Source organism: Engystomops pustulosus, chromosome 1 (genome assembly GCF_040894005.1).
Source record: "Engystomops pustulosus chromosome 1, aEngPut4.maternal, whole genome shotgun sequence".
Classification (NCBI taxonomy): domain Eukaryota; kingdom Metazoa; phylum Chordata; class Amphibia; order Anura; family Leptodactylidae; genus Engystomops; species Engystomops pustulosus.
In genome coordinates this window covers 304,752,954-304,780,333 of record NC_092411.1, presented here as the reverse complement: position 1 = coordinate 304,780,333, position 27,380 = coordinate 304,752,954, and the positions used below count along the sequence as shown (strand labels likewise).

The 27,380-nt window shown below is 45.6% G+C and overlaps 1 protein-coding gene across 2 annotated transcripts; it reads left to right on the top strand.

Annotated features, from left to right (window-relative positions):
- Positions 1-571: 571 nt before the first annotated feature.
- On the top strand, positions 572-26,321 carry DQX1 (DEAQ-box RNA dependent ATPase 1). 2 transcript variants are annotated; one of them, XM_072126468.1, is made up of 12 exons: positions 572-683; positions 13,747-14,178; positions 14,433-14,626; positions 16,736-17,114; positions 17,182-17,415; positions 20,198-20,294; positions 20,524-20,682; positions 20,873-21,064; positions 21,203-21,325; positions 21,407-21,591; positions 21,677-21,858; positions 22,956-26,321. In XM_072126468.1, exons 2-12 carry the CDS (start codon positions 13,771-13,773, stop codon positions 23,128-23,130), a joined length of 2,328 nt encoding a protein of 775 aa, XP_071982569.1. In that variant the 5' UTR covers positions 572-683; positions 13,747-13,770; the 3' UTR covers positions 23,131-26,321. The 2 variants fall into 2 exon arrangements, with proteins under 2 accessions (XP_071982569.1, XP_071982568.1); XM_072126467.1 differs by having other exon boundaries at positions 21,203-21,591.
- Positions 26,322-27,380: the final 1,059 nt, after the last annotated feature.

Genomic DNA, 27,380 nt, shown 5'->3' with positions numbered 1-27,380 from the left:
TATATAATGCAGAGGATCCCAGCATCACATCCATATATAATACAGGGGAACCAGCATCACATCCATATATAATACAGGGGATCCCAGCATCACATCCATATATAATACGGGACTCCCAGCATCACATCCATATATAATACAGGGGATCCCAGCATCACATCTATATATAATACAGAGGATCCCAGCATCACATCCATATATAATACAGGGGATCCCAGCATCACATCCATATATAATACAGGGGATCCCAGCATCACATCCATATATAATACGGGATCGCCCTCTGCTGGATAGAATCAGAGGAGCCGCATGTACTCCTCGTGTGCACAAATGTCTTCGGCTGAGAAGGGGTTAAACGGCACAGGGGCGGAGCCACCGAGTCACCGGAAGTGCAGGAGCAGGCTGATCAATCCTGGAACAGGTACATCACACCGGAACAACGTCATCGGTGCAAAAGCCCAGGGCGGAAGTGTCTGGGGAAGAGGGCGGAAGTGTCTGGGAAAGAGGGCGGAAGTGACTGGAGAAGAGGGCGGAAGTGTCTGGGGAAGAGGGCGGAAGTGTCTGGGAAAGAGGGCGGAAGTGACTGGAGAAGAGGGCGGAAGTGTCTGGGGAAGAGGGCGGAAGTGACTGGAGAAGAGGGCGGTACCCATGAAACGTCGTCTAATCCCATTACATCGCTAGAGGTGAGACCCCGAGACACCAGAGATACCCGCCCAGTATAACATCTCCTATATACATATATATACACATCACTGCTCAGTATAACCTCTCCTGTATATATATATATATACACATCACTGCTCAGTATAACCTCTCCTGTATATATATATACACATCACTGCTCAGTATAACCCCTCCTGTATATATATATACACATCACTGCTCAGTATAACCTCTCCTATATATATATATATACACATCACTGCTCAGTATAACCTCTCCTGTATATATATATACACATCACTGCTCAGTATAACCTCTCCTGTATATATATATACACATCACTGCTCAGTATAACCTCTCCTGTATATATATATATATACACATCACTGCTCAGTATAACCTCTCCTGTATATATATATATACACATCACTGCTCAGTATAACCTCTCCTGTATATATATATACACATCACTGCTCAGTATAACCTCTCCTGTATATATATATATATACATCACTGCTCAGTATAACCCCTCCTGTATATATATATATACACATCACTGCTCAGTATAACCCCTCCTGTATATATATATATACACATCACTGCTCAGTATAACCTCTCCTGTATATATATATACACATCACTGCTCAGTATAACCTCTCCTGTATATATATATATACACATCACTGCTCAGTATAACCTCTCCTGTATATATATATATACACATCACTGCTCAGTATAACCCCTCCTGTATATATATATACACATCACTGCTCAGTATAACCCCTCCTGTATATATATATATACACATCACTGCTCAGTATAACCTCTCCTGTATATATATATATACACATCACTGCTCAGTATAACCTCTCCTGTATATATATATATACACATCACTGCTCAGTATAACCTCTCCTGTATATATATATATATATACACATCACTGCTCAGTATAACCTCTCCTGTATATATATATATACATCACTGCTCAGTATAACCCCTCCTGTATATATATATATACACATCACTGCTCAGTATAACCTCTCCTGTATATATATACACATCACTGCTCAGTATAACCTCTCCTGTATATATATATATACACATCACTGCTCAGTATAACCTCTCCTGTATATATATATATACATCACTGCTCAGTATAACCTCTCCTGTATATATATATATACACATCACTGCTCAGTATAACCTCTCCTGTATATATATATACACATCACTGCTCAGTATAACCCCTCCTGTATATATATATATACACATCACTGCTCAGTATAACCCCTCCTGTATATATATATATACACATCACTGCTCAGTATAACCTCTCCTGTATATATATATATACACATCACTGCTCAGTATAACCTCTCCTGTATATATATATATACACATCACTGCTCAGTATAACCCCTCCTGTATATATATATATACACATCACTGCTCAGTATAACCTCTCCTGTATATATATATATACACATCACTGCTCAGTATAACCTCTCCTGTATATATATATATACACATCACTGCTCAGTATAACCTCTCCTGTATATATATATATACACATCACTGCTCAGTATAACCTCTCCTGTATATATATATATACACATCACTGCTCAGTATAACCTCTCCTGTATATATATATATACACATCACTGCTCAGTATAACCTCTCCTGTATATATATATATACACATCACTGCTCAGTATAACCCCTCCTGTATATATATATATACACATCACTGCTCAGTATAACCTCTCCTGTATATATATATATACACATCACTGCTCAGTATAACCTCTCCTGTATATATATATATACACATCACTGCTCAGTATAACCCCTCCTGTATATATATATATACACATCACTGCTCAGTATAACCTCTCCTGTATATATATATATATACATCACTGCTCAGTATAACCCCTCCTGTATATATATATATATACATCACTGCTCAGTATAACCCCTCCTGTATATATATATACACATCACTGCTCAGTATAACCCCTCCTGTATATATATATACACATCACTGCTCAGTATAACCTCTCCTGTATATATATATACACATCACTGCTCAGTATAACCTCTCCTGTATATATATATATACACATCACTGCTCAGTATAACCTCTCCTGTATATATATATACACATCACTGCTCAGTATAACCTCTCCTGTATATATATATACACATCACTGCTCAGTATAACCTCTCCTGTATATATATATATACACATCACTGCTCAGTATAACCCCTCCTGTATATATATATACACATCACTGCTCAGTATAACCTCTCCTGTATATATATATATACACATCACTGCTCAGTATAACCCCTCCTGTATATATATATACACATCACTGCTCAGTATAACCCCTCCTGTATATATATATATATACACATCACTGCTCAGTATAACCTCTCCTGTATATATATATACACATCACTGCTCAGTATAACCTCTCCTGTATATATATATATACACATCACTGCTCAGTATAACCTCTCCTGTATATATATATACACATCACTGCTCAGTATAACCCTCCTGTATATATATATACACATCACTGCTCAGTATAACCCCTCCTGTATATATATATATACACATCACTGCTCAGTATAACCCCTCCTGTATATATATATATACACATCACTGCTCAGTATAACCTCTCCTGTATATATATATACACATCACTGCTCAGTATAACCTCTCCTGTATATATATATATACACATCACTGCTCAGTATAACCTCTCCTGTATATATATATATACACATCACTGCTCAGTATAACCCCTCCTGTATATATATATACACATCACTGCTCAGTATAACCTCTCCTGTATATATATATATACACATCACTGCTCAGTATAACCTCTCCTGTATATATATATATACACATCACTGCTCAGTATAACCTCTCCTGTATATATATATATACACATCACTGCTCAGTATAACCCCTCCTGTATATATATATATACACATCACTGCTCAGTATAACCTCTCCTGTATATATATATATACACATCACTGCTCAGTATAACCCCTCCTGTATATATATATATACACATCACTGCTCAGTATAACCCCTCCTGTATATATATATATACACATCACTGCTCAGTATAACCCCTCCTGTATATATATATACACATCACTGCTCAGTATAACCTCTCCTGTATATATATATATACACATCACTGCTCAGTATAACCCCTCCTGTATATATATATATACATCACTGCTCAGTATAACCTCTCCTGTATATATATATATACACATCACTGCTCAGTATAACCCCTCCTGTATATATATATACACATCACTGCTCAGTATAACCTCTCCTGTATATATATATATACACATCACTGCTCAGTATAACCTCTCCTGTATATATATATATACACATCACTGCTCAGTATAACCTCTCCTGTATATATATATATATACACATCACTGCTCAGTATAACCCCTCCTGTATATATATATATACACATCACTGCTCAGTATAACCCCTCCTGTATATATATATATACACATCACTGCTCAGTATAACCTCTCCTGTATATATATATATATACATCACTGCTCAGTATAACCCCTCCTGTATATATATATATACACATCACTGCTCAGTATAACCTCTCCTGTATATATATATATACATCACTGCTCAGTATAACCCCTCCTGTATATATATATACACATCACTGCTCAGTATAACCCCTCCTGTATATATATATATACACATCACTGCTCAGTATAACCTCTCCTGTATATATATATATACACATCACTGCTCAGTATAACCCCTCCTGTATATATATATATACACATCACTGCTCAGTATAACCCCTCCTGTATATATATATACACATCACTGCTCAGTATAACCCCTCCTGTATATATATATACACATCACTGCTCAGTATAACCTCTCCTGTATATATATATATACACATCACTGCTCAGTATAACCTCTCCTGTATATATATATATACACATCACTGCTCAGTATAACCTCTCCTGTATATATATATATACACATCACTGCTCAGTATAACCTCTCCTGTATATATATATATACACATCACTGCTCAGTATAACCCCTCCTGTATATATATATATACACATCACTGCTCAGTATAACCCCTCCTGTATATATATATATACACATCACTGCTCAGTATAACCCCTCCTGTATATATATATATACACATCACTGCTCAGTATAACCTCTCCTGTATATATATATACACATCACTGCTCAGTATAACCCCTCCTGTATATATATATATACATCACTGCTCAGTATAACCTCTCCTGTAATATATATATACACATCACTGCTCAGTATAACCCCTCCTGTATATATATATACACATCACTGCTCAGTATAACCTCTCCTGTATATATATATACACATCACTGCTCAGTATAACCCCTCCTGTATATATATATATACACATCACTGCTCAGTATAACCCCTCCTGTATATATATATATACATCACTGCTCAGTATAACCTCTCCTGTATATATATATATACACATCACTGCTCAGTATAACCTCTCCTGTATATATATATATATACACATCACTGCTCAGTATAACCTCTCCTGTATATATATATATACACATCACTGCTCAGTATAACCTCTCCTGTATATATATATATACACATCACTGCTCAGTATAACCCCTCCTGTATATATATATATACACATCACTGCTCAGTATAACCCCTCCTGTATATATATATACACATCACTGCTCAGTATAACCTCTCCTGTATATATATATATACACATCACTGCTCAGTATAACCTCTCCTGTATATATATATATATACACATCACTGCTCAGTATAACCTCTCCTGTATATATATATATATACACATCACTGCTCAGTATAACCTCTCCTGTATATATATATATATATACACATCACTGCTCAGTATAACCCCTCCTGTATATATATATATACACATCACTGCTCAGTATAACCCCTCCTGTATATATATATATACACATCACTGCTCAGTATAACCCCTCCTGTATATATATATATACACATCACTGCTCAGTATAACCCCTCCTGTATATATATATACACATCACTGCTCAGTATAACCCTCCTGTATATATATATATATACACATCACTGCTCAGTATAACCTCTCCTGTATATATATATATACACATCACTGCTCAGTATAACCTCTCCTGATATATATATATATATACACATCACTGCTCAGTATAACCCCTCCTGTATATATATATATACACATCACTGCTCAGTATAACCTCTCCTGTATATATATATATACACATCACTGCTCAGTATAACCTCTCCTGTATATATATATACACATCACTGCTCAGTATAACCCCTCCTGTATATATATATATACACATCACTGCTCAGTATAACCCCTCCTGTATATATATATATATACATCACTGCTCAGTATAACCCCTCCTGTATATATATATACACATCACTGCTCAGTATAACCCCTCCTGTATATATATATATACACATCACTGCTCAGTATAACCTCTCCTGTATATATATATACACATCACTGCTCAGTATAACCTCTCCTGTATATATATATACACATCACTGCTCAGTATAACCTCTCCTGTATATATATATATACACATCACTGCTCAGTATAACCTCTCCTGTATATATATATATACACATCACTGCTCAGTATAACCTCTCCTGTATATATATATATACACATCACTGCTCAGTATAACCTCTCCTGTATATATATATATACACATCACTGCTCAGTATAACCCCTCCTGTATATATATATATATACACATCACTGCTCAGTATAACCCCTCCTGTATATATATATACACATCACTGCTCAGTATAACCTCTCCTGTATATATATATATACACATCACTGCTCAGTATAACCTCTCCTGTATATATATATACACATCACTGCTCAGTATAACCCCTCCTGTATATATATATATACACATCACTGCTCAGTATAACCTCTCCTGTATATATATATACACATCACTGCTCAGTATAACCTCTCCTGTATATATATATATATACACATCACTGCTCAGTATAACCCCTCCTGTATATATATATATATACACATCACTGCTCAGTATAACCTCTCCTGTATATATATATATACACATCACTGCTCAGTATAACCCCTCCTGTATATATATATATATACACATCACTGCTCAGTATAACCCCTCCTGTATATATATATACACATCACTGCTCAGTATAACCTCTCCTGTATATATATATATACATCACTGCTCAGTATAACCTCTCCTGTATATATATATATACACATCACTGCTCAGTATAACCTCTCCTGTATATATATATATATATACACATCACTGCTCAGTATAACCCCTCCTGTATATATATATATATACACATCACTGCTCAGTATAACCTCTCCTGTATATATATATACACATCACTGCTCAGTATAACCTCTCCTGTATATATATATATACACATCACTGCTCAGTATAACCCCTCCTGTATATATATATACACATCACTGCTCAGTATAACCTCTCCTGTATATATATATACACATCACTGCTCAGTATAACCCCTCCTGTATATATATATATACACATCACTGCTCAGTATAACCTCTCCTGTATATATATATACACATCACTGCTCAGTATAACCTCTCCTGTATATATATATATATACACATCACTGCTCAGTATAACCCCTCCTGTATATATATATATATACACATCACTGCTCAGTATAACCCCTCCTGTATATATATACACATCACTGCTCAGTATAACCCCTCCTGTATATATATATACACATCACTGCTCAGTATAACCTCTCCTGTATATATATATATACACATCACTGCTCAGTATAACCTCTCCTGTATATATATATATACACATCACTGCTCAGTATAACCTCTCCTGTATATATATATATACACATCACTGCTCAGTATAACCCCTCCTGTATATATATATATATACACATCACTGCTCAGTATAACCCCTCCTGTATATATATATATACACATCACTGCTCAGTATAACCCCTCCTGTATATATATATACACATCACTGCTCAGTATAACCCCTCCTGTATATATATATACACATCACTGCTCAGTATAACCCCTCCTGTATATATATATACACATCACTGCTCAGTATAACCCCTCCTGTATATATATATATACACATCACTGCTCAGTATAACCCCTCCTGTATATATATATACACATCACTGCTCAGTATAACCTCTCCTGTATATATATATATACACATCACTGCTCAGTATAACCCCTCCTGTATATATATATACACATCACTGCTCAGTATAACCCCTCCTGTATATATATATACACATCACTGCTCAGTATAACCTCTCCTGTATATATATATATATACACATCACTGCTCAGTATAACCTCTCCTGTATATATATATATATATACACATCACTGCTCAGTATAACCTCTCCTGTATATATATATATACACATCACTGCTCAGTATAACCTCTCCTGTATATATATATACACATCACTGCTCAGTATAACCTCTCCTGTATATATATATATACACATCACTGCTCAGTATAACCTCTCCTGTATATATATATATATACACATCACTGCTCAGTATAACCCCTCCTGTATATATATATACACATCACTGCTCAGTATAACCTCTCCTGTATATATATATATACACATCACTGCTCAGTATAACCTCTCCTGTATATATATATATACACATCACTGCTCAGTATAACCCCTCCTGTATATATATATATACACATCACTGCTCAGTATAACCCCTCCTGTATATATATATATACACATCACTGCTCAGTATAACCCCTCCTGTATATATATATACACATCACTGCTCAGTATAACCTCTCCTGTATATATATATATACACATCACTGCTCAGTATAACCCCTCCTGTATATATATATATACACATCACTGCTCAGTATAACCTCTCCTGTATATATATATATACACATCACTGCTCAGTATAACCCCTCCTGTATATATATATACACATCACTGCTCAGTATAACCTCTCCTGTATATATATATATACACATCACTGCTCAGTATAACCTCTCCTGTATATATATATATATACACATCACTGCTCAGTATAACCTCTCCTGTATATATATATACACATCACTGCTCAGTATAACCTCTCCTGTATATATATATATACACATCACTGCTCAGTATAACCTCTCCTGTATATATATATATACACATCACTGCTCAGTATAACCCCTCCTGTATATATATATACACATCACTGCTCAGTATAACCTCTCCTGTATATATATATATACACATCACTGCTCAGTATAACCTCTCCTGTATATATATATATATACACATCACTGCTCAGTATAACCCCTCCTGTATATATATATACACATCACTGCTCAGTATAACCTCTCCTGTATATATATATATACACATCACTGCTCAGTATAACCTCTCCTGTATATATATATATACACATCACTGCTCAGTATAACCCCTCCTGTATATATATATATACACATCACTGCTCAGTATAACCTCTCCTGTATATATATATATACACATCACTGCTCAGTATAACCTCTCCTGTATATATATATATACACATCACTGCTCAGTATAACCTCTCCTGTATATATATATACACATCACTGCTCAGTATAACCTCTCCTGTATATATATATACACATCACTGCTCAGTATAACCCCTCCTGTATATATATATACACATCACTGCTCAGTATAACCCCTCCTGTATATATATATACACATCACTGCTCAGTATAACCTCTCCTGTATATATATATATACACATCACTGCTCAGTATAACCTCTCCTGTATATATATATATATACACATCACTGCTCAGTATAACCTCTCCTGTATATATATATATATACACATCACTGCTCAGTATAACCTCTCCTGTATATATATATATACACATCACTGCTCAGTATAACCTCTCCTGTATATATATATATACACATCACTGCTCAGTATAACCCCTCCTGTATATATATATATACACATCACTGCTCAGTATAACCTCTCCTGTATATATATATATATACACATCACTGCTCAGTATAACCCCTCCTGTATATATATATATACACATCACTGCTCAGTATAACCTCTCCTGTATATATATATACACATCACTGCTCAGTATAACCCCTCCTGTATATATATATACACATCACTGCTCAGTATAACCCCTCCTGTATATATATATATATATACACATCACTGCTCAGTATAACCCCTCCTGTATATATATATATACACATCACTGCTCAGTATAACCTCTCCTGTATATATATATATATATATATACACATCACTGCTCAGTATAACCCCTCCTGTATATATATATATACACATCACTGCTCAGTATAACCTCTCCTGTATATATATATACACATCACTGCTCAGTATAACCTCTCCTGTATATATATATACACATCACTGCTCAGTATAACCCCTCCTGTATATATATATATACACATCACTGCTCAGTATAACCTCTCCTGTATATATATATACACATCACTGCTCAGTATAACCTCTCCTGTATATATATATACACATCACTGCTCAGTATAACCTCTCCTGTATATATATATACACATCACTGCTCAGTATAACCCCTCCTGTATATATATATATACACATCACTGCTCAGTATAACCTCTCCTGTATATATATATATACACATCACTGCTCAGTATAACCTCTCCTGTATATATATATATACACATCACTGCTCAGTATAACCCCTCCTGTATATATATATATATATACACATCACTGCTCAGTATAACCCCTCCTGTATATATATATATACACATCACTGCTCAGTATAACCTCTCCTGTATATATATATATACACATCACTGCTCAGTATAACCCCTCCTGTATATATATATACACATCACTGCTCAGTATAACCTCTCCTGTATATATATATATACACATCACTGCTCAGTATAACCTCTCCTGTATATATATATATATACACATCACTGCTCAGTATAACCTCTCCTGTATATATATATATATACACATCACTGCTCAGTATAACCTCTCCTGTATATATATATATACACATCACTGCTCAGTATAACCCCTCCTGTATATATATATACACATCACTGCTCAGTATAACCTCTCCTGTATATATATATACACATCACTGCTCAGTATAACCCCTCCTGTATATATATATATACACATCACTGCTCAGTATAACCTCTCCTGTATATATATATATACACATCACTGCTCAGTATAACCTCTCCTGTATATATATATACACATCACTGCTCAGTATAACCTCTCCTGTATATATATATACACATCACTGCTCAGTATAACCCCTCCTGTATATATATATATACACATCACTGCTCAGTATAACCTCTCCTGTATATATATATACACATCACTGCTCAGTATAACCCCTCCTGTATATATATATACACATCACTGCTCAGTATAACCTCTCCTGTATATATATATACACATCACTGCTCAGTATAACCCCTCCTGTATATATATATATACACATCACTGCTCAGTATAACCTCTCCTGTATATATATATATACACATCACTGCTCAGTATAACCTCTCCTGTATATATATATATACACATCACTGCTCAGTATAACCTCTCCTGTATATATATATATATACACATCACTGCTCAGTATAACCCCTCCTGTATATATATATATACACATCACTGCTCAGTATAACCTCTCCTGTATATATATATATACACATCACTGCTCAGTATAACCCCTCCTGTATATATATATATACACATCACTGCTCAGTATAACCTCTCCTGTATATATATATATACACATCACTGCTCAGTATAACCCCTCCTGTATATATATATACACATCACTGCTCAGTATAACCTCTCCTGTATATATATATATATACACATCACTGCTCAGTATAACCTCTCCTGTATATATATATATACACATCACTGCTCAGTATAACCCCTCCTGTATATATATATATACACATCACTGCTCAGTATAACCCCTCCTGTATATATATATATATACACATCACTGCTCAGTATAACCTCTCCTGTATATATATATATACACATCACTGCTCAGTATAACCCCTCCTGTATATATATATATATACACATCACTGCTCAGTATAACCTCTCCTGTATATATATATATACACATCACTGCTCAGTATAACCCCTCCTATATATATATATATACACATCACTGCTCAGTATAACCTCTCCTGTATATATATATATACACATCACTGCTCAGTATAACCCCTCCTGTATATATATATATACACATCACTGCTCAGTATAACCTCTCCTGTATATATATATATATACATCACTGCTCAGTATAACCCCTCCTGTATATATATATATACACATCACTGCTCAGTATAACCTCTCCTGTATATATATATATACACATCACTGCTCAGTATAACCTCTCCTGTATATATATATACACATCACTGCTCAGTATAACCTCTCCTGTATATATATATATACACATCACTGCTCAGTATAACCTCTCCTGTATATATATATATACACATCACTGCTCAGTATAACCCCTCCTGTATATATATATACACATCACTGCTCAGTATAACCTCTCCTGTATATATATATATACACATCACTGCTCAGTATAACCCCTCCTGTATATATATATATACACATCACTGCTCAGTATAACCCCTCCTGTATATATATATATATACACATCACTGCTCAGTATAACCTCTCCTGTATATATATATATATACACATCACTGCTCAGTATAACCCCTCCTGTATATATATATATATACACATCACTGCTCAGTATAACCTCTCCTGTATATATATATATACACATCACTGCTCAGTATAACCCCTCCTATATATATATATATACACATCACTGCTCAGTATAACCTCTCCTGTATATATATATATACACATCACTGCTCAGTATAACCCCTCCTGTATATATATATATACACATCACTGCTCAGTATAACCTCTCCTGTATATATATATATATACATCACTGCTCAGTATAACCCCTCCTGTATATATATATATACACATCACTGCTCAGTATAACCTCTCCTGTATATATATATATACACATCACTGCTCAGTATAACCTCTCCTGTATATATATATACACATCACTGCTCAGTATAACCTCTCCTGTATATATATATATACACATCACTGCTCAGTACAGCGTACGATCGGAGGCCCCAGCGCCGCGCGTACGATCGGAGGCCCCAGCGCCGCGCGTACGATCGGAGGCCCCAGCGCCGCGCGTACGATCGGAGGCCCCAGCGCCGCGCGTACGATCGGAGGCCCCAGCGCCGCGCGTACGATCGGAGGCCCCAGCGCCGCGCGTACGATCGGAGGCCCCAGCGCCGCGCGTACGATCGGAGGCCCCAGCGCCGCGCGTACGATCGGAGGCCCCAGCGCCGCGCGTACGATCGGAGGCCCCAGCGCCGCGCGTACGATCGGAGGCCCCAGCGCCGCGCGTACGATCGGAGGCCCCAGCGCCGCGCGTACGATCGGAGGCCCCAGCGCCGCGCGTACGATCGGAGGCCCCAGCGCCGCGCGTACGATCGGAGGCCCCAGCGCCGCGCGTACGATCGGAGGCCCCAGCGCCGCGCGTACGATCGGAGGCCCCAGCGCCGCGCGTACGATCGGAGGCCCCAGGCCTCTGACTTTCAGGTGCAGGATGTCTGTATATCCTTTGTCTTTGGGGACGAGGAGTGTCAGCTCTGGAGGTGAATCCTTGGTTCCCAGACGATGATCTTGTTGCTTGTTGGAATCCTTGTTGTTGTTAGATACAACAACAACAATACAACAAAACCCAATATTGGAGAAAATCACATTTTTCTATATTTTTTTTTTTCAGAGGCAGAACCTGCGCTGGGATTGTATGGAGCCCCCAGAGGATGAGGCGGGAGAGGACAGGGGTGTCTGGGATGACCCTGCGGAGACCCCAGAGGATGAGGCGGAAGAGGACAGGGGTGTCTGGGATGACCCCGCGGAGACCCCAGAGGATGAGGCGGGAGAGGACGGGGGTGTCTGGGGTGACCCCGCGGAGACCCCAGAGGATGAGGGGGGAGAGGACGGGGGTGTCTGGGATGACCCCGCGGAGCCTCAGGCCCACGACTTGGAGCAGAACCCGTTTGATGGTCTCCCGTTCTCCTCACGTTACTACCAGCTGTTGGCACGGCGCCGGTCCCGGTCCATCTGGAGCGCAAAGTACAGATTCCTGGAGAGTCTACAGAACAGTAACATCGTCCTGGTGTCCGCAGAGCCCGGAGCCGGCAAGAGCACCCAGGTGACCCCAACCTCACACCCCAAAACCTGTACTGACCCCAACCTAACCCCCCAAAAGCTGTACTGACCCCAACCTCACAACCCAAAGCCTGTACTGACCCCAACCCGACACCCCAAAACTGTACTGACCCCAACCCGACACCCCAAAACTGTACTGACCCCAACCTAACCCCCCAAAAACTGTACTGACCCCAATCCGACACCCCAAAACCTGTACCGAACATATAGGTGATAACATGGTTGGGCTCCCTGCAGGTGCCGCAGTGGTGCGCTGAGTTCGCCCTCTCCCAGCGGTTTCAGGAGGGTTCAGTCATCTGCTCTCAGCCCTACATCTCTGCTGCCTTCAGCCTTGCCCTGTGCGTGGCCGACGAGATGGACCTGAATGTTGGCCATGAAGTCGCATTCTCAATTCCACATGAGGACTGCTCCTCTGCCAACACCATCCTGAGGTATGAGCCGCGCTCCGGGAGGAGGTCACATGGGGGCCACTGCTGAGTTACTAAGGGGTCAGGATCCTCGGGCAGCTCCTCTGCCAACACCATTCTGAGGTATGAGTCGCGCTCCTGGAGGAGGTCACATGGGGGCAACTGCTGGGTTACTTAGGGCTCAGAATCCTCGGGCAGCTCCTCTGCCAACACCATCCTGAGGTATGAGCCGCGCTCCTGGAGGAGGTCACATCGGGGGCCACTGCTGGGTTACTAAGGGGTCAGGATCCTCGGGCAGCTCCTCTGCCAACACCATCCTGAGGTATGAGCCGTGCTCCGGGGGGTGGTCACATGGGGGGGGCCACTGCTGGGTTACTTAGGGGTCACAATCCTCGGGAAGCTCTTCTGCCAACACCATCCTGAGGTATGAGCCGCGCTCCTGGAGGAGGTCACATCGGGGGCCACTGCTGGGTTACTAAGGGGTCAGGATCCTCGGGCAGCTCCTCTGCCAACACCATCCTGAGGTATGAGCCGCGCTCCGGGAGGAGGTCACATCGGGGGCCACTGCTGGGTTACTAAGGGGTCAGGATCATCGGGAAGCTCTTCTGCCAACACCATCCTGAGGTATGAGCCGCACTCTGGGGGGAGGTCACATGGGGGGCCACTCCTGGGTTACTAAGGGCTCAGGATCCTCGGGCAGCTCCTCTGCCAACACCATCCTGAGGTATGAGCCGTGCTCCGGGAGGAGGTCACATGGGGGGCCACGGCTGGGTTACTAAGGGGTCAGGATCCTCGGGCAGCTCCTCTACCAACACCATCCTGAGGTATGAGCCGCACTTCTGGGGGAGGTCACATGGGAGGCCACTGCTGGGTTACTTAGTGGTCAGGATCCTCGGGCAGCTCCTCTGCCAACACCATCCTGAGGTATGAGCCGTGTTCCTTGGGGAGGTCACATGGGGGGGCACTGCTGGGTTACTAAGGTGTCAGGATCCTCGGGCAGCTCCTCTGCCAACACCATCCTGAGGTATGAGCCGCGCTCCTGGAGGAGGTCACATGGGGGGCCGCTGCTGGGTTACTAAGGGGTCAGGATCCTCAGGCAGCTCCTCTGCCAACACCATCCTGAGGTATGAGCCGCGCTCCGGGAGGAGGTCACATCGGGGGCCACTGCTGGGTTACTAAGGGGTCAGGATCCTCAGGCAGCTCCTCTGCCAACACCATCCTGAGGTATGAGCCGCGCTCCGGGAGGAGGTCACATCGGGGGCCACTGTTGGGTTACTTAGGGGTCAGGATACTCGGGCAGCTCCTCTGCCAACACCATCCTGAGGTATGAGCCGTGCTCCGGGAGGAGGTCACATGGAGGGCCACTGCTGGGTTAATAAGGGGTCATGATCCTCGGGCAGCTCCGCATGTGGAGCACCTGTTAATAGGACAAGTAATGTTCAGGATGATTGTCAATTAGAGGCTTTTTTTTTATTAAGGATCATCAGGACAAGTAATAGGGTGCAGGGTGAGTGTCAGGAGCACAGTTAACGGTCAGATTGTGTTGGCGACAATCAATGGGACAAGTACTGCTCAGATGGACTGAGATGAAAAGTAATAGTCAGTGGGGGACATCAAGGTGTTTGATCTGGGTCAGTGGGACAAGTCTGGGTCAGAATACAGTGAAGGCCTGAGTATTGGGTATGGATCAGTCTGATATGTAACTGTCGGAGTGTTGGCTGAGGATCAGTGGGACACCGAATATTGCAGATGACAGTAGAGCGTGAGGAGCCGAAAGGGGCTTGGTGGGACAAGAAATGGGCAGGATGACAGTGAAGGTCAGAGTTGTTGCGTGAGCATCAGTGGGACAAGTAATGTTACGGAAGACAATGAGGATTCGTGGGAAAAGTCCTGAACATCAACACCGTGATGGTTTGTAGGGTGTTCGTAGAGCATCTGTAGGACAATCCGTAGTGAAGGTTTCTTGGTTGAGGTCCAGGTTTTGGTGAAGGTTAAGTAAGCTAAGTTATGGTCAAGATGAGGATCAGGGTGTTGAGGGATGGTCAGTGGGATAAGTAATAGTCATAGGGACAAGGGAGATCAGTTTATTATGCTTCTCCATAGGAATCCTATTGATGGGTCTCTTTCCACCAGGTTCTGCTGGGACTCTCTTCTTCTCCGGGAGATGACCTCTGACCCTCTGCTGCAGTCCACTAGTGTGGTCATACTTGATGAAGTAGATGAGCGCACATTGGCCACTGACCTCCTATTGGGATTGTTGAGGGACATTACCCTACAGAGACCTTGCTTCCGGCTGGTGGTGATGACCTCACCTGGTTTTCGGCAACGTATGGTAGACTACTTAGGAGCCGTTGTTACTGTTGTGGATATTCCAGGAAGAGAAGAACTGCCGAGTGTTGTGTACCGCCCAATAGTGTCACATGACCATGTCATGGCAGCGTGTCACATGGTCCTTGATGTCCATCGCAGGAATGATCCGGGGGATGTGTTGGTGTTTTTGGCCAGTGATGAGGTAAATATTTGGAGGATCTCGTGAAGCTGCAGAGATACAGTTCTTAACTGTACTTTCTGTTTTGCAGGAGGTTCTTCACTGCTGCTCCACACTACGCACAGAGTCCATGTCTCTGAGTCCTAGATTGGGGATTCTGTTGCCCTTGCCTCTGACAACCAATGCTGGAAACGGGGTACAGTCCGTTTATGAGGCAGAATCAGCTGGCGAACGGCGAGCTTACCTTTCTTCTTCCTTGGCAGAACGTTCCTTCTCTCTCCCAGGCATACGTTATGTCATTGATACAGGACGAGAGGTGCAGTCTGTAAGTATAACAGCGGTGGGGTCATATATAAATACATTCATGAGATGAGAAAGCAACCAAAAGGATGGATAAAAAAGAACAAACTAATGCTGGGAGCAGATGGCTTGAGGAGACCAAGTAGAGAATAGCTGGTAGGGAGGACAGAGAGTGGAGCAGTTTGCATGCTGGAACACCCATATGTAGGTCAGAAAAGAACAGCCCATGTACTTGAGGGTAGAGGAGAGAATGGCCCATGTACCATAGGTGAAGGGAAAGGAGAGAGCAGCCCATGTGCTGGAGGGAAGGGAAAGGAGAGTGCAGCCCATGTGCCGGAGGGAAGGGAAAGGAGAGAGCATCCCGTGTGCCGGAGGGAAGGGAAAGGAGAGAGCATCCCGTGTGCTGGAGGGAAGGGAAAGGAGAGAGCATCCCGTGTGCTGGAGGGAAGGGAAAGGAGAGAGCATCCCGTGTGCTGGAGGGAAGGGAAAGGAGAGAGCATCCCGTGTGCTGGAGGGAAGGGAAAGGAGAGAGCATCCCGTGTGCTGGAGGGAAGGGAAAGGAGAGAGCATCCCGTGTGCTGGAGGGAAGGGAAAGGAGAGAGCATCCCGTGTGCTGGAGGGAAGGGAAAGGAGAGAGCATCCCGTGTGCTGGAGGGAAGGGAAAGGAGAGAGCATCCCGTGTGCTGGAGGGAAGGGAAAGGAGAGAGCATCCCGTGTGCTGGAGGGAAGGGAAAGGAGAGAGCATCCCGTGTGCTGGAGGGAAGGGAAAGGAGAGAGCATCCCGTGTGCTGGAGGGAAGGGAAAGGAGAGAGCATCCCGTGTGCTGGAGGGAAGGGAAAGGAGAGAGCATCCCGTGTGCTGGAGGGAAGGGAAAGGAGAGAGCATCCCGTGTGCTGGAGGGAAGGGAAAGGAGAGAGCATCCCGTGTGCTGGAGGGAAGGGAAAGGAGAGAGCATCCCGTGTGCTGGAGGGAAGGGAAAGGAGAGAGCATCCCGTGTGCTGGAGGGAAGGGAAAGGAGAGAGCATCCCGTGTGCTGGAGGGAAGGGAAAGGAGAGAGCATCCCGTGTTCTGGAGGGAAGGGAAAGGAGAGAGCATCCCGTGTGCTGGAGGGAAGGGAAAGGAGAGAGCATCCCGTGTGCTGGAGGGAAGGGAAAGGAGAGAGCATCCCGTGTGCTGGAGGGAAGGGAAAGGAGAGAGCATCCCGTGTGCTGGAGGGAAGGGAAAGGAGAGAGCATCCCGTGTGCTGGAGGGAAGGGAAAGGAGAGAGCATCCCGTGTGCTGGAGGGAAGGGAAAGGAGAGAGCATCCCGTGTGCTGGAGGGAAGGGAAAGGAGAGAGCATCCCGTGTGCTGGAGGGAAGGGAAAGGAGAGAGCATCCCGTGTGCTGGAGGGAAGGGAAAGGAGAGAGCATCCCGTGTTCTGGAGGGAAGGGAAAGGAGAGAGCATCCCGTGTGCTGGAGGGAAGGGAAAGGAGAGAGCATCCCGTGTGCTGGAGGGAAGGGAAAGGAGAGAGCATCCCGTGTGCTGGAGGGAAGGGAAAGGAGAGAGCATCCCGTGTGCTGGAGGGAAGGGAAAGGAGAGAGCATCCCGTGTGCTGGAGGGAAGGGAAAGGAGAGAGCATCCCGTGTGCTGGAGGGAAGGGAAAGGAGAGAGCATCCCGTGTGCTGGAGGGAAGGGAAAGGAGAGAGCATCCCGTGTGCTGGAGGGAAGGGAAAGGAGAGAGCATCCCGTGTGCTGGAGGGAAGGGAAAGGAGAGAGCATCCCGTGTGCTGGAGGGAAGGGAAAGGAGAGAGCATCCCGTGTGCTGGAGGGAAGGGAAAGGAGAGAGCATCCCGTGTGCTGGAGGGAAGGGAAAGGAGAGAGCATCCCGTGTGCTGGAGGGAAGGGAAAGGAGAGAGCATCCCGTGTGCTGGAGGGAAGGGAAAGGAGAGAGCATCCCGTGTGCTGGAGGGAAGGGAAAGGAGAGAGCATCCCGTGTGCTGGAGGGAAGGGAAAGGAGAGAGCATCCCGCGTGCTGGAGGGAAGGGAAAGGAGAGAGCATCCCGCGTGCTGGAGGGAAGGGAAAGGAGAGAGCATCCCGCGCGCTGGAGGGAAGGGAAAGGAGAGAGCATCCCGCGCGCTGGAGGGAAGGGAAAGGAGAGAGCATCCCGCGCGCTGGAGGGAAGGGAAAGGAGAGAGCATCCCGCGCGCTGGAGGGAAGGGAAAGGAGAGAGCATCCCGCGCGCTGGAGGGAAGGGAAAGGAGAGAGCATCCCGCGCGCTGGAGGGAAGGGAAAGGAGAGAGCATCCCGCGCGCTGGAGGGAAGGGAGAGGAGAGAGCATCCCGCGCGCTGGAGGGAAGGGAGAGGAGAGAGCATCCCGCGCGCTGGAGGGAAGGGAGAGGAGAGAGCATCCCGCGCGCTGGAGGGAAGGGAGAGGAGAGAGCATCCCGCGCGCTGGAGGGAAGGGAGAGGAAAGAGCATCCCGCGCGCTGGAGGGAAGGGAGAGGAGAGAGCATCCCGCGCGCTGGAGGGAAGGGAGAGGAGAGAGCATCCCGCGCTGGAGGGAAGGGAGAGGAGAGAGCATCCCGCGCGCTGGAGGGAAGGGAGAGGAGAGAGCATCCCGCGCGCTGGAGGGAAGGGAGAGGAGAGAGCATCCCGCGCGCTGGAGGGAAGGGAGAGGAGAGAGCATCCCGCGCGCTGGAGGGAAGGGAGAGGAGAGAGCATCCCGCGCGCTGGAGGGAAGGGAGAGGAGAGAGCATCCCGCGCGCTGGAGGGAAGGGAGAGGAGGGAGCAGCCCGCGATAGTGAATGACTTTGCTCTTCCTCCAGGTCTACAATCCTCGGATTCGGGCAGATTCCCAGATTCTCAGCGTGATCAGTAAAAGCCAAGCTGACATCCGCAGGATGAGAGTGCAGGTTACTGATGGTGAGTGTGAGGGATTGCTCGCTAGACTCCACCCCACTCAGCACAGGGGGCGGGGTCTCTATGAGTATCTGGAGTAATGTGCAGGGTGCAGTCATGTTACATACAGTGAAATGATCTAGAGGAGTATGTGCTTCTATCCTGTTGTCTCTCCCGTCTACTTGCTGATGGTTTCCTTTCTATAATGTGCCTCCTCCTGGTGGTTCTGGTGCTGATGGTTTCTCCCTCTCAGGGGTCTGCTATCGGTTATACTCTGAGGACGTGTATGAGACACAGATGGCGCAGGTCTCCCCTCCCCGTATTCTTCTGGAGAACCTGAGGGTCCCGGTTCTGCTGCTGAAGAGACTTGACATTGCGGACCTCGGCCAGCGCCACTTCCTGGATCGACCAGGTGAGAAAACACAATGTGATGAGATCACCATGTGCACTACTCCCCCCATCCTCCTGCAGCCATGTGCACTACTCCCCCCATCCTCCTGCAGCCATGTGCACTACTCCCCTCATCCTCCTGTCGCCATGTGCACTACTCCCCTCATCCTCCTGTCGCCATGTGCACTACTCCCCCCATTGTCTCTCGGCAGCCCCGGAGACCCTCATGCAGGCTCTGGAGGACCTGGATTACCTGGCAGCGCTGGATGATGAGGGGAACCTGTCGGAGGTCGGGATCGTCATGTCCGAGTTTCCCCTCGATCCTCAGATCTCCAAGTCCCTGCTGGCGGCCTGCGAGTTCCAGTGTGTCAGCGAGATGCTTACCCTGGCGGCCATGCTTCACGGTACCGGGGAAGAGGGGGGGCACCTACTGAGCAGGAGTGGTCATAGGAATGGGTTATCGGGGTGATGTTAGGGTTGGGATATATAAGACAGGGGGTCTTTTGGTTGTTAAAATTCTCCCACCTTTGTGTCTGCCCCAGTTGCCCCAGGCTGTTTTCTGCCCCCTCCCCATAGTGCCACGGTGCGTGGTGCCCGTCAGGCTCTGCAGCTCCCAGAAGGTGATCACGTCACCCTGATCCACCTCTACAACCTGTACAAGGAGCGTGAGTGCCCTCATGTTGTCTCTTGTGGTGAGAATGAGCGCCCCCTCTGGCCGTATAACTCTGCTCCTTTCTCCTGTGTAGACGGGGAGTCCTGGTGCTCGGAGGCCTCAGTGTGCCCGCGCTCCATGCACCAGGCGGACATGCTCCGAACTGAGCTCCTGGACATCATGCAGAGGATTGAGCTCCCAGTATCTGCCCCCGCCTTCCCCCATGAGGCCTGCATCCTGAATGTCACCCGGGCCCTGCTGTCAGGGGGGTTTCTGAAGGTGAGAACATGTGACCTTAGAAGATGGCAGGTCCAGGACACTTCCCTGAGAAGCTTCTCTCATCCTGACCTTGTGTCACTCCCAGGTGGCCCGTGATGTGGATGGTCTAGGAAACTACGTGATGCTGACCCACAAGCATGTGGCCACCCTCCACCCCTCCTCCGTGTATTATGGCCAGAACCCACCACCTACCTGGGTCTTGTACCATGACTTCAGCATCTCGGAGGACAACTGCATCAGCGTGGCCACAGAGGTACTTCCAGAGATGTAAGTCCGTGCTCACCACTTGGTCCGCGAGGACCCGGGCGCACGCTCACCACTTGGTCCTCGGGAACCCGCGCGCACGCTCACCACTTGGTCCTCGGGAACCCGCGCGCACGCTCACCACTTGGTCCTCGGGAACCCGCGCGCACGCTCACCACTTGGTCCTCGGGAACCCGGGCGCACGCTCACCACTTGGTCCTCGGGAACCCGGGCGCACGCTCACCACTTGGTCCTCGGGAACCCGAGCGCACGCTCACCACTTGGTCCTCGGGAACCCGGGCGCGCGCTCACCACTTGGTCCTCGGGAACCCGGGCGCACGCTCATCACTTTGGTCCTCGGGAACCCGGGCGCACGCTCATCACTTTGGTCCTCGGGAACCCGGGCGCACGCTCACCACTTTGGTCCTCGGGAACCCGCGCGCAAGCTCACCACTTTGGTCCTCGGGAACCCGCGCGCACGCTCACCACTTGGTCCTCGGGAACCCACGCGCACGCTCACCACTTGGTCCTCGGGAACCCACGCGCACGCTCACCACTTGGTCCTCGGGAACCCGAGTGCACGCTCACCACTTGGTCCTCGGGAACCCGGGTGCACGCTCACCACTTGGTCCTCGGGAACCCGGGTGCACGCTCACCACTTTGGTCCTCGGGAACCCGCGCGCAAGCTCACCACTTTGATCCTCGGGAACCCGCGCGCAAGCTCACCACTTTGGTCCTCGGGAACCCGCGCGCACGCTCACCACTTGGTCCTCGGGAACCCGCGCGCACGCTCACCACTTGGTCCTCGGGAACCCACGCGCACGCTCACCACTTGGTCCTCGGGAACCCGGGCGCACGCTCACCACTTGGTCCTCGGTAACCCGGGCGCACGCTCACCACTTTGGTCCTCGGGAACCCGCACGCACGCTCACCACTTGGTCCTCGGGAACCCGCGCGCACTCCCACCACTTGGTCCTCGGGAACCCGCGCGCACGCTCACCACTTGGTCCTCGGGAACCCGCACGCACGCTCACCACTTGTTCCTCAGGAACCCGCGCGCACGCTCACCACTTGGTCCTCGGGAACCCGCACGCACGCTCACCACTTCTTTTTTTCTGCAGGTTGGTGGAGTTTGCGCCTCAGTATTACTTGAGTAACCTCCCTGTAAGTGAGAGCCGTGATCTCCTCATGCAAGTACGAAATGGACTTCAAGACCATGATCCATCTACCCCTCAGACTAAGGGTGAGGAGGGTTCAGAGAAGGAGGAGGAGAAGGACTTGTGCTGCCTTCAATGAGGCAAATCTCCTGACTACTGGAACATTTAATCATGACTGAGCCAAGGAGAGCCGTCATCTCCAGACACTACAGGCACAGGTCACAAACCTCCAAGGACCAGAGCTGACATCATGTCGATACCCAGATAGGTGGGGGGCGCCATCTCCAGACACTACAGCCCCAGGTCCTAACCCTACAAGGACCAGAGCCGCCATCATCCTTCCAATACCTAGATATGAAGGGTTGACGCCATCTGTAGAGACCACAGCCTTTGGTCATAACCCTCTGAGGGCCAAGGCAACATCATCCTGCCAATACCCAGACAAGAGGAACTGCCACTTGTAGACACTACAGCAAATGCCCAAACCCACCAAGGACTAAAGGTGACCATCATCCTTCCAATACCCAGATATGAAGGGTTTGCGCCATCTCCAGACCCTGCAAGGGCCAGAGGTGACATCATCCTGCCAATACCCAGATATGAGGTGGGGGCCAGGCGGCCTCCCATTCGCTGTCTAGCTCAGTGTGTCAAATAGTGCCATAATTTATAATCTAGGTAAAGTAAGATGTAAGGAACCGCCAGAACACCAGATGGAGTGTCCTAATGGTGGTATCATTGGATGTATGCTGGTGGTGTTATACGCACCCTCACCATAGGAGACCCTAGGATGTATGCAGGTTATGTGCTCCTGCACCCTACGGGAGTGTCCTAATGGTGGTATCATGGGATATATGCTGGTGCACAACCTCACCATAGGAGACCCTAGGATGTATGCAGGTTCTGTGCTCTCGCACCCTTTGGGAGTGTCCTAATGGTGGTATCATGGGATATATGCTGGTGCACAACCTCACCATAGGAGACCCTACGATGTATGCAGGTTCTGTGCTCCCGCACCCTTTGGGAGTGTCCTAATGGTGGTATATGGGATATATGCTGGTGGTATTATATGCACCCTCACCATAGGAGACCCTAGGATGTATGCAGGTTCTGTGCCCCTGCACCCCACGGGAGTGTCCTAATGGTGGTGTATAGGATATATGCTGGTGCACAACCTCACCATAGGAGACCCTAGGATGTATGCAGGTTCTGTGCTCCTGCAACCTACGGGAGTGTCCTAATGGTGGTATACGGGATACGTGCTGGCTGCATTATGATTTGTGAGGACTGTGGGGTCCTGCGCCTCACCACTGGTGTGGGAATTACTGCACACTTTACTTTTAGCAGTTCATTAAGGTCTAGATTTAAATATATTCAATGACTATCATCATCTATCATGATCCATTGATGTGTGACACAGAAGTACCCCCTGCCCTTCACATCCTTCCATGGAGGGGTCACTGTATGACCCGGTGCTCGTCTGGTTGATGTGTGACTGGTAGATGCTCTAGAGACTTCTCTGTCTGATTCTCTCCTGTCTCAGTCAGTGGTTGGAGACTAGCTGCTCTGATTGATGTCTCCCATACACTGCATGCAGAGAGTATAGGATTATGTGCTCTGTGTCCCTCCTCTCTTCTTCCCTCTCCATAGACTTCTCTGTCTGATTCTTTCCTGTCTCGGAGCCAGTGGTTGGAGACTAGCTGCTCTGATTGATGTCTCCCATACACTGCATGCAGAGAGAATAGGATTATGTGCTCTTTACCTCTGTCCATCCTCTCTTCTTCCCTCTCCATAGACTTCTCTGTCTGATTCTTTCCTGTCTCGGAGCAAGTGGTTGGAGAGCACCTCTGATTGCTGTCTCCAATACACTGCGTGCAGAGAGTATAGGATTATGTGCTCTTTGCCTCTGTGCCTCCTCTCTTCTTCCCTCTCCATAGACTTCTCTGTCTGATTCTTTCCTGTCTCGGAGCCAGTGGTTGAAGACTAGCTTCTCTGATGTCTCCCATACACTGCATGCAGAGAGTATAGGATTATGTGATCTTTGCCTCTGTGCCTCCTCTCTTCTTCCCTCTCCATAGACTTCTCTGTCTGATTCTTTCCTGTCTCGGAGCCAGTGGTTGGAGACTAGCTTCTCTGATGTCTCCCATACACTGCATGCAGAGAGTATAGGATTATGTGCTCTGTGTCCCTCCTCTCTTCTTCCCTCTCCATAGACTTCTCTGTCTGATTCTTTCCTGTCTCGGAGCCAGTGGTTGGAGACTAGCTTCTCTGATGTCTCCCATACACTGCGTGCAGAGAGTATAGGATTATGTGCTCTTTGCCTCTGTGCCTCCTCTCTTCTTCCCTCTCCATAGACTTCTCTGTCTGATTCTTTCCTGTCTCGGAGCCAGTGGTTGGAGACTAGCTTCTCTGATGTCTCCCATACACTGCGTGCAGAGAGTATAGGCTAATGTGCTCTTTGACTCTGTCCCTCCTCTCTTCTTCCCTCTCCATAGACTTCTCTGTCTGATTCTCTCCTGTCTCGGAGCCAGTGGTTGGAGACTAGCTGCTCTGATTGATGTCTCCCATACACTGCATGCAGAGAGAATAGGATTATGTGCTCTGTGTCTCCTCTCTTCTTCCCTCTCCATACACTTCTCTGTCTGATTCTGTCCTGTCTCAGTCAGTGGCTGGAGACTACCTCTGATTGCTGTCTCCTGTACACTGCATGCAGATAGTGGGGGATCCCTGGACCGCGTTGTCGCCTTCTGTTTATAGATTTCAGATTTCATCACTGGTGGTGATTTTTTTACAAAGTTTATTAAAATGTTAATAATTTAATGATTTTAGTGCCTAAAATGCAATGTTTACAGGAATGATAAATCTTCTTGGGCTGCTGTACAGTATTTCCTTGAGGCACCCCCTGTATTTTGGGGAGCTGTCTAGTATTTCCCTGGGGTATGGTCACTTATGTAGAATGTTTTTTGCTTCCCCTCTTCCAGGAGATGATCTTCTGGTTGTGTTAGTGGAGCTATTAGTTCGTCCTCCTGGTCTGTGCATACAGTGTGGGACCATCTCAGCCAATCAGTGGCAGAGCAGTCATGTGACTTGTTAGCAGCCTCATGACGAAGCTACAAGTGGTGGCAGTCACATGCTATATGTGCAGACAGAGGATGTGGCCATGGGCTCTCACCAGGACCAATGTGTCCATCAATGAGTGATGGAGTCTTCTTCGTGGTGATGGTTCTGTGCTGTTAATCTTGTGAATGTGTCTGCAGCCGGTGACCATCTCTACTCATGTACTGTGCGTAGCCTGCATGTGGTGCCCCTCGACAATAAATCTGCTGAGCCTCAGCCCCCGAGTCATTATTGACAGCTCCTCCACGACATCTCCTCTAGTAGCTCCACACCAGGAGACACAGGTTCAAATCCTAAGTGTACGTAAAGTTACCTATGAAGATGACAGGCTGTAGGACAGGCCTCACCATCTACCACTGATCAGGCTGGGCGGTATCTGGTGGCTTTGACTATCTTGTCTGAGCTGCCTTCTTATCTAGCAGTTACATCTGTGACATCATGGCTGGCTATGAGTCTGACCTGTTATGTGACCATGAATTAGTGATGCAGAAATTCACCTGTACAGTTGAAAAGGGGAGTCTTTACTTTCTATATCCACCAAAGGGAGATCAAAACTTCCATTAGGGTCATCAAAACTTAACCGAACAATCCATTAGTTACCAAAGAGAATATGAACCTTTCTCTAGAGTTATCATAGCCACAGGCTCATCCAAAGCTTCCACTGGAGTCTGCAGGGGATCATCCACAGCTCCCACTGAAATTCCCAGAGGCTTTTCGAAAGCTTCGACTAGTCACTAGAAACGCTAGAAGGAATCCAAACCTTCTGCTAGAGTCACCAGAAGATGTAGGTTGAAAACAGGTAGATGACAATTGTCATCATAGCTGATCGTGGAACATCGTCACCCTGCCATGGTCTTCCTCAATATAATGTCACTGGAAATCACATCTTTATGAGTCAACTCTGCACATGGCAGAAAAAGAGGAAGATGTGACATTTGCAAGAATCACAAATTCTCCTCTGGCCATTATGTGGAAGTAGTGGGAGGATCAGAGGGCCTTATGTAAACAAGAGGGCATACTATAAAAATGTAGAAAATTGAAAGGTTAAAAAGGTTTGTTGCATGAGTAAGGATTCCCAGTATCCGTGTATGACATGTAACAACATGAGCAGCTAATAAACGGTTAGAGCGCTCCATAACAAGCAGCTGATGGACGGTTAGAGCCCTTGATAGAGCGCTGTAAACTTCTTTTAAATGGTTAGACTGTTCGATAACAAGTGACTGATGAAAAGTTAGAGCTGCTGATGAATTGTACTCCATGATAAGCTCATGATGA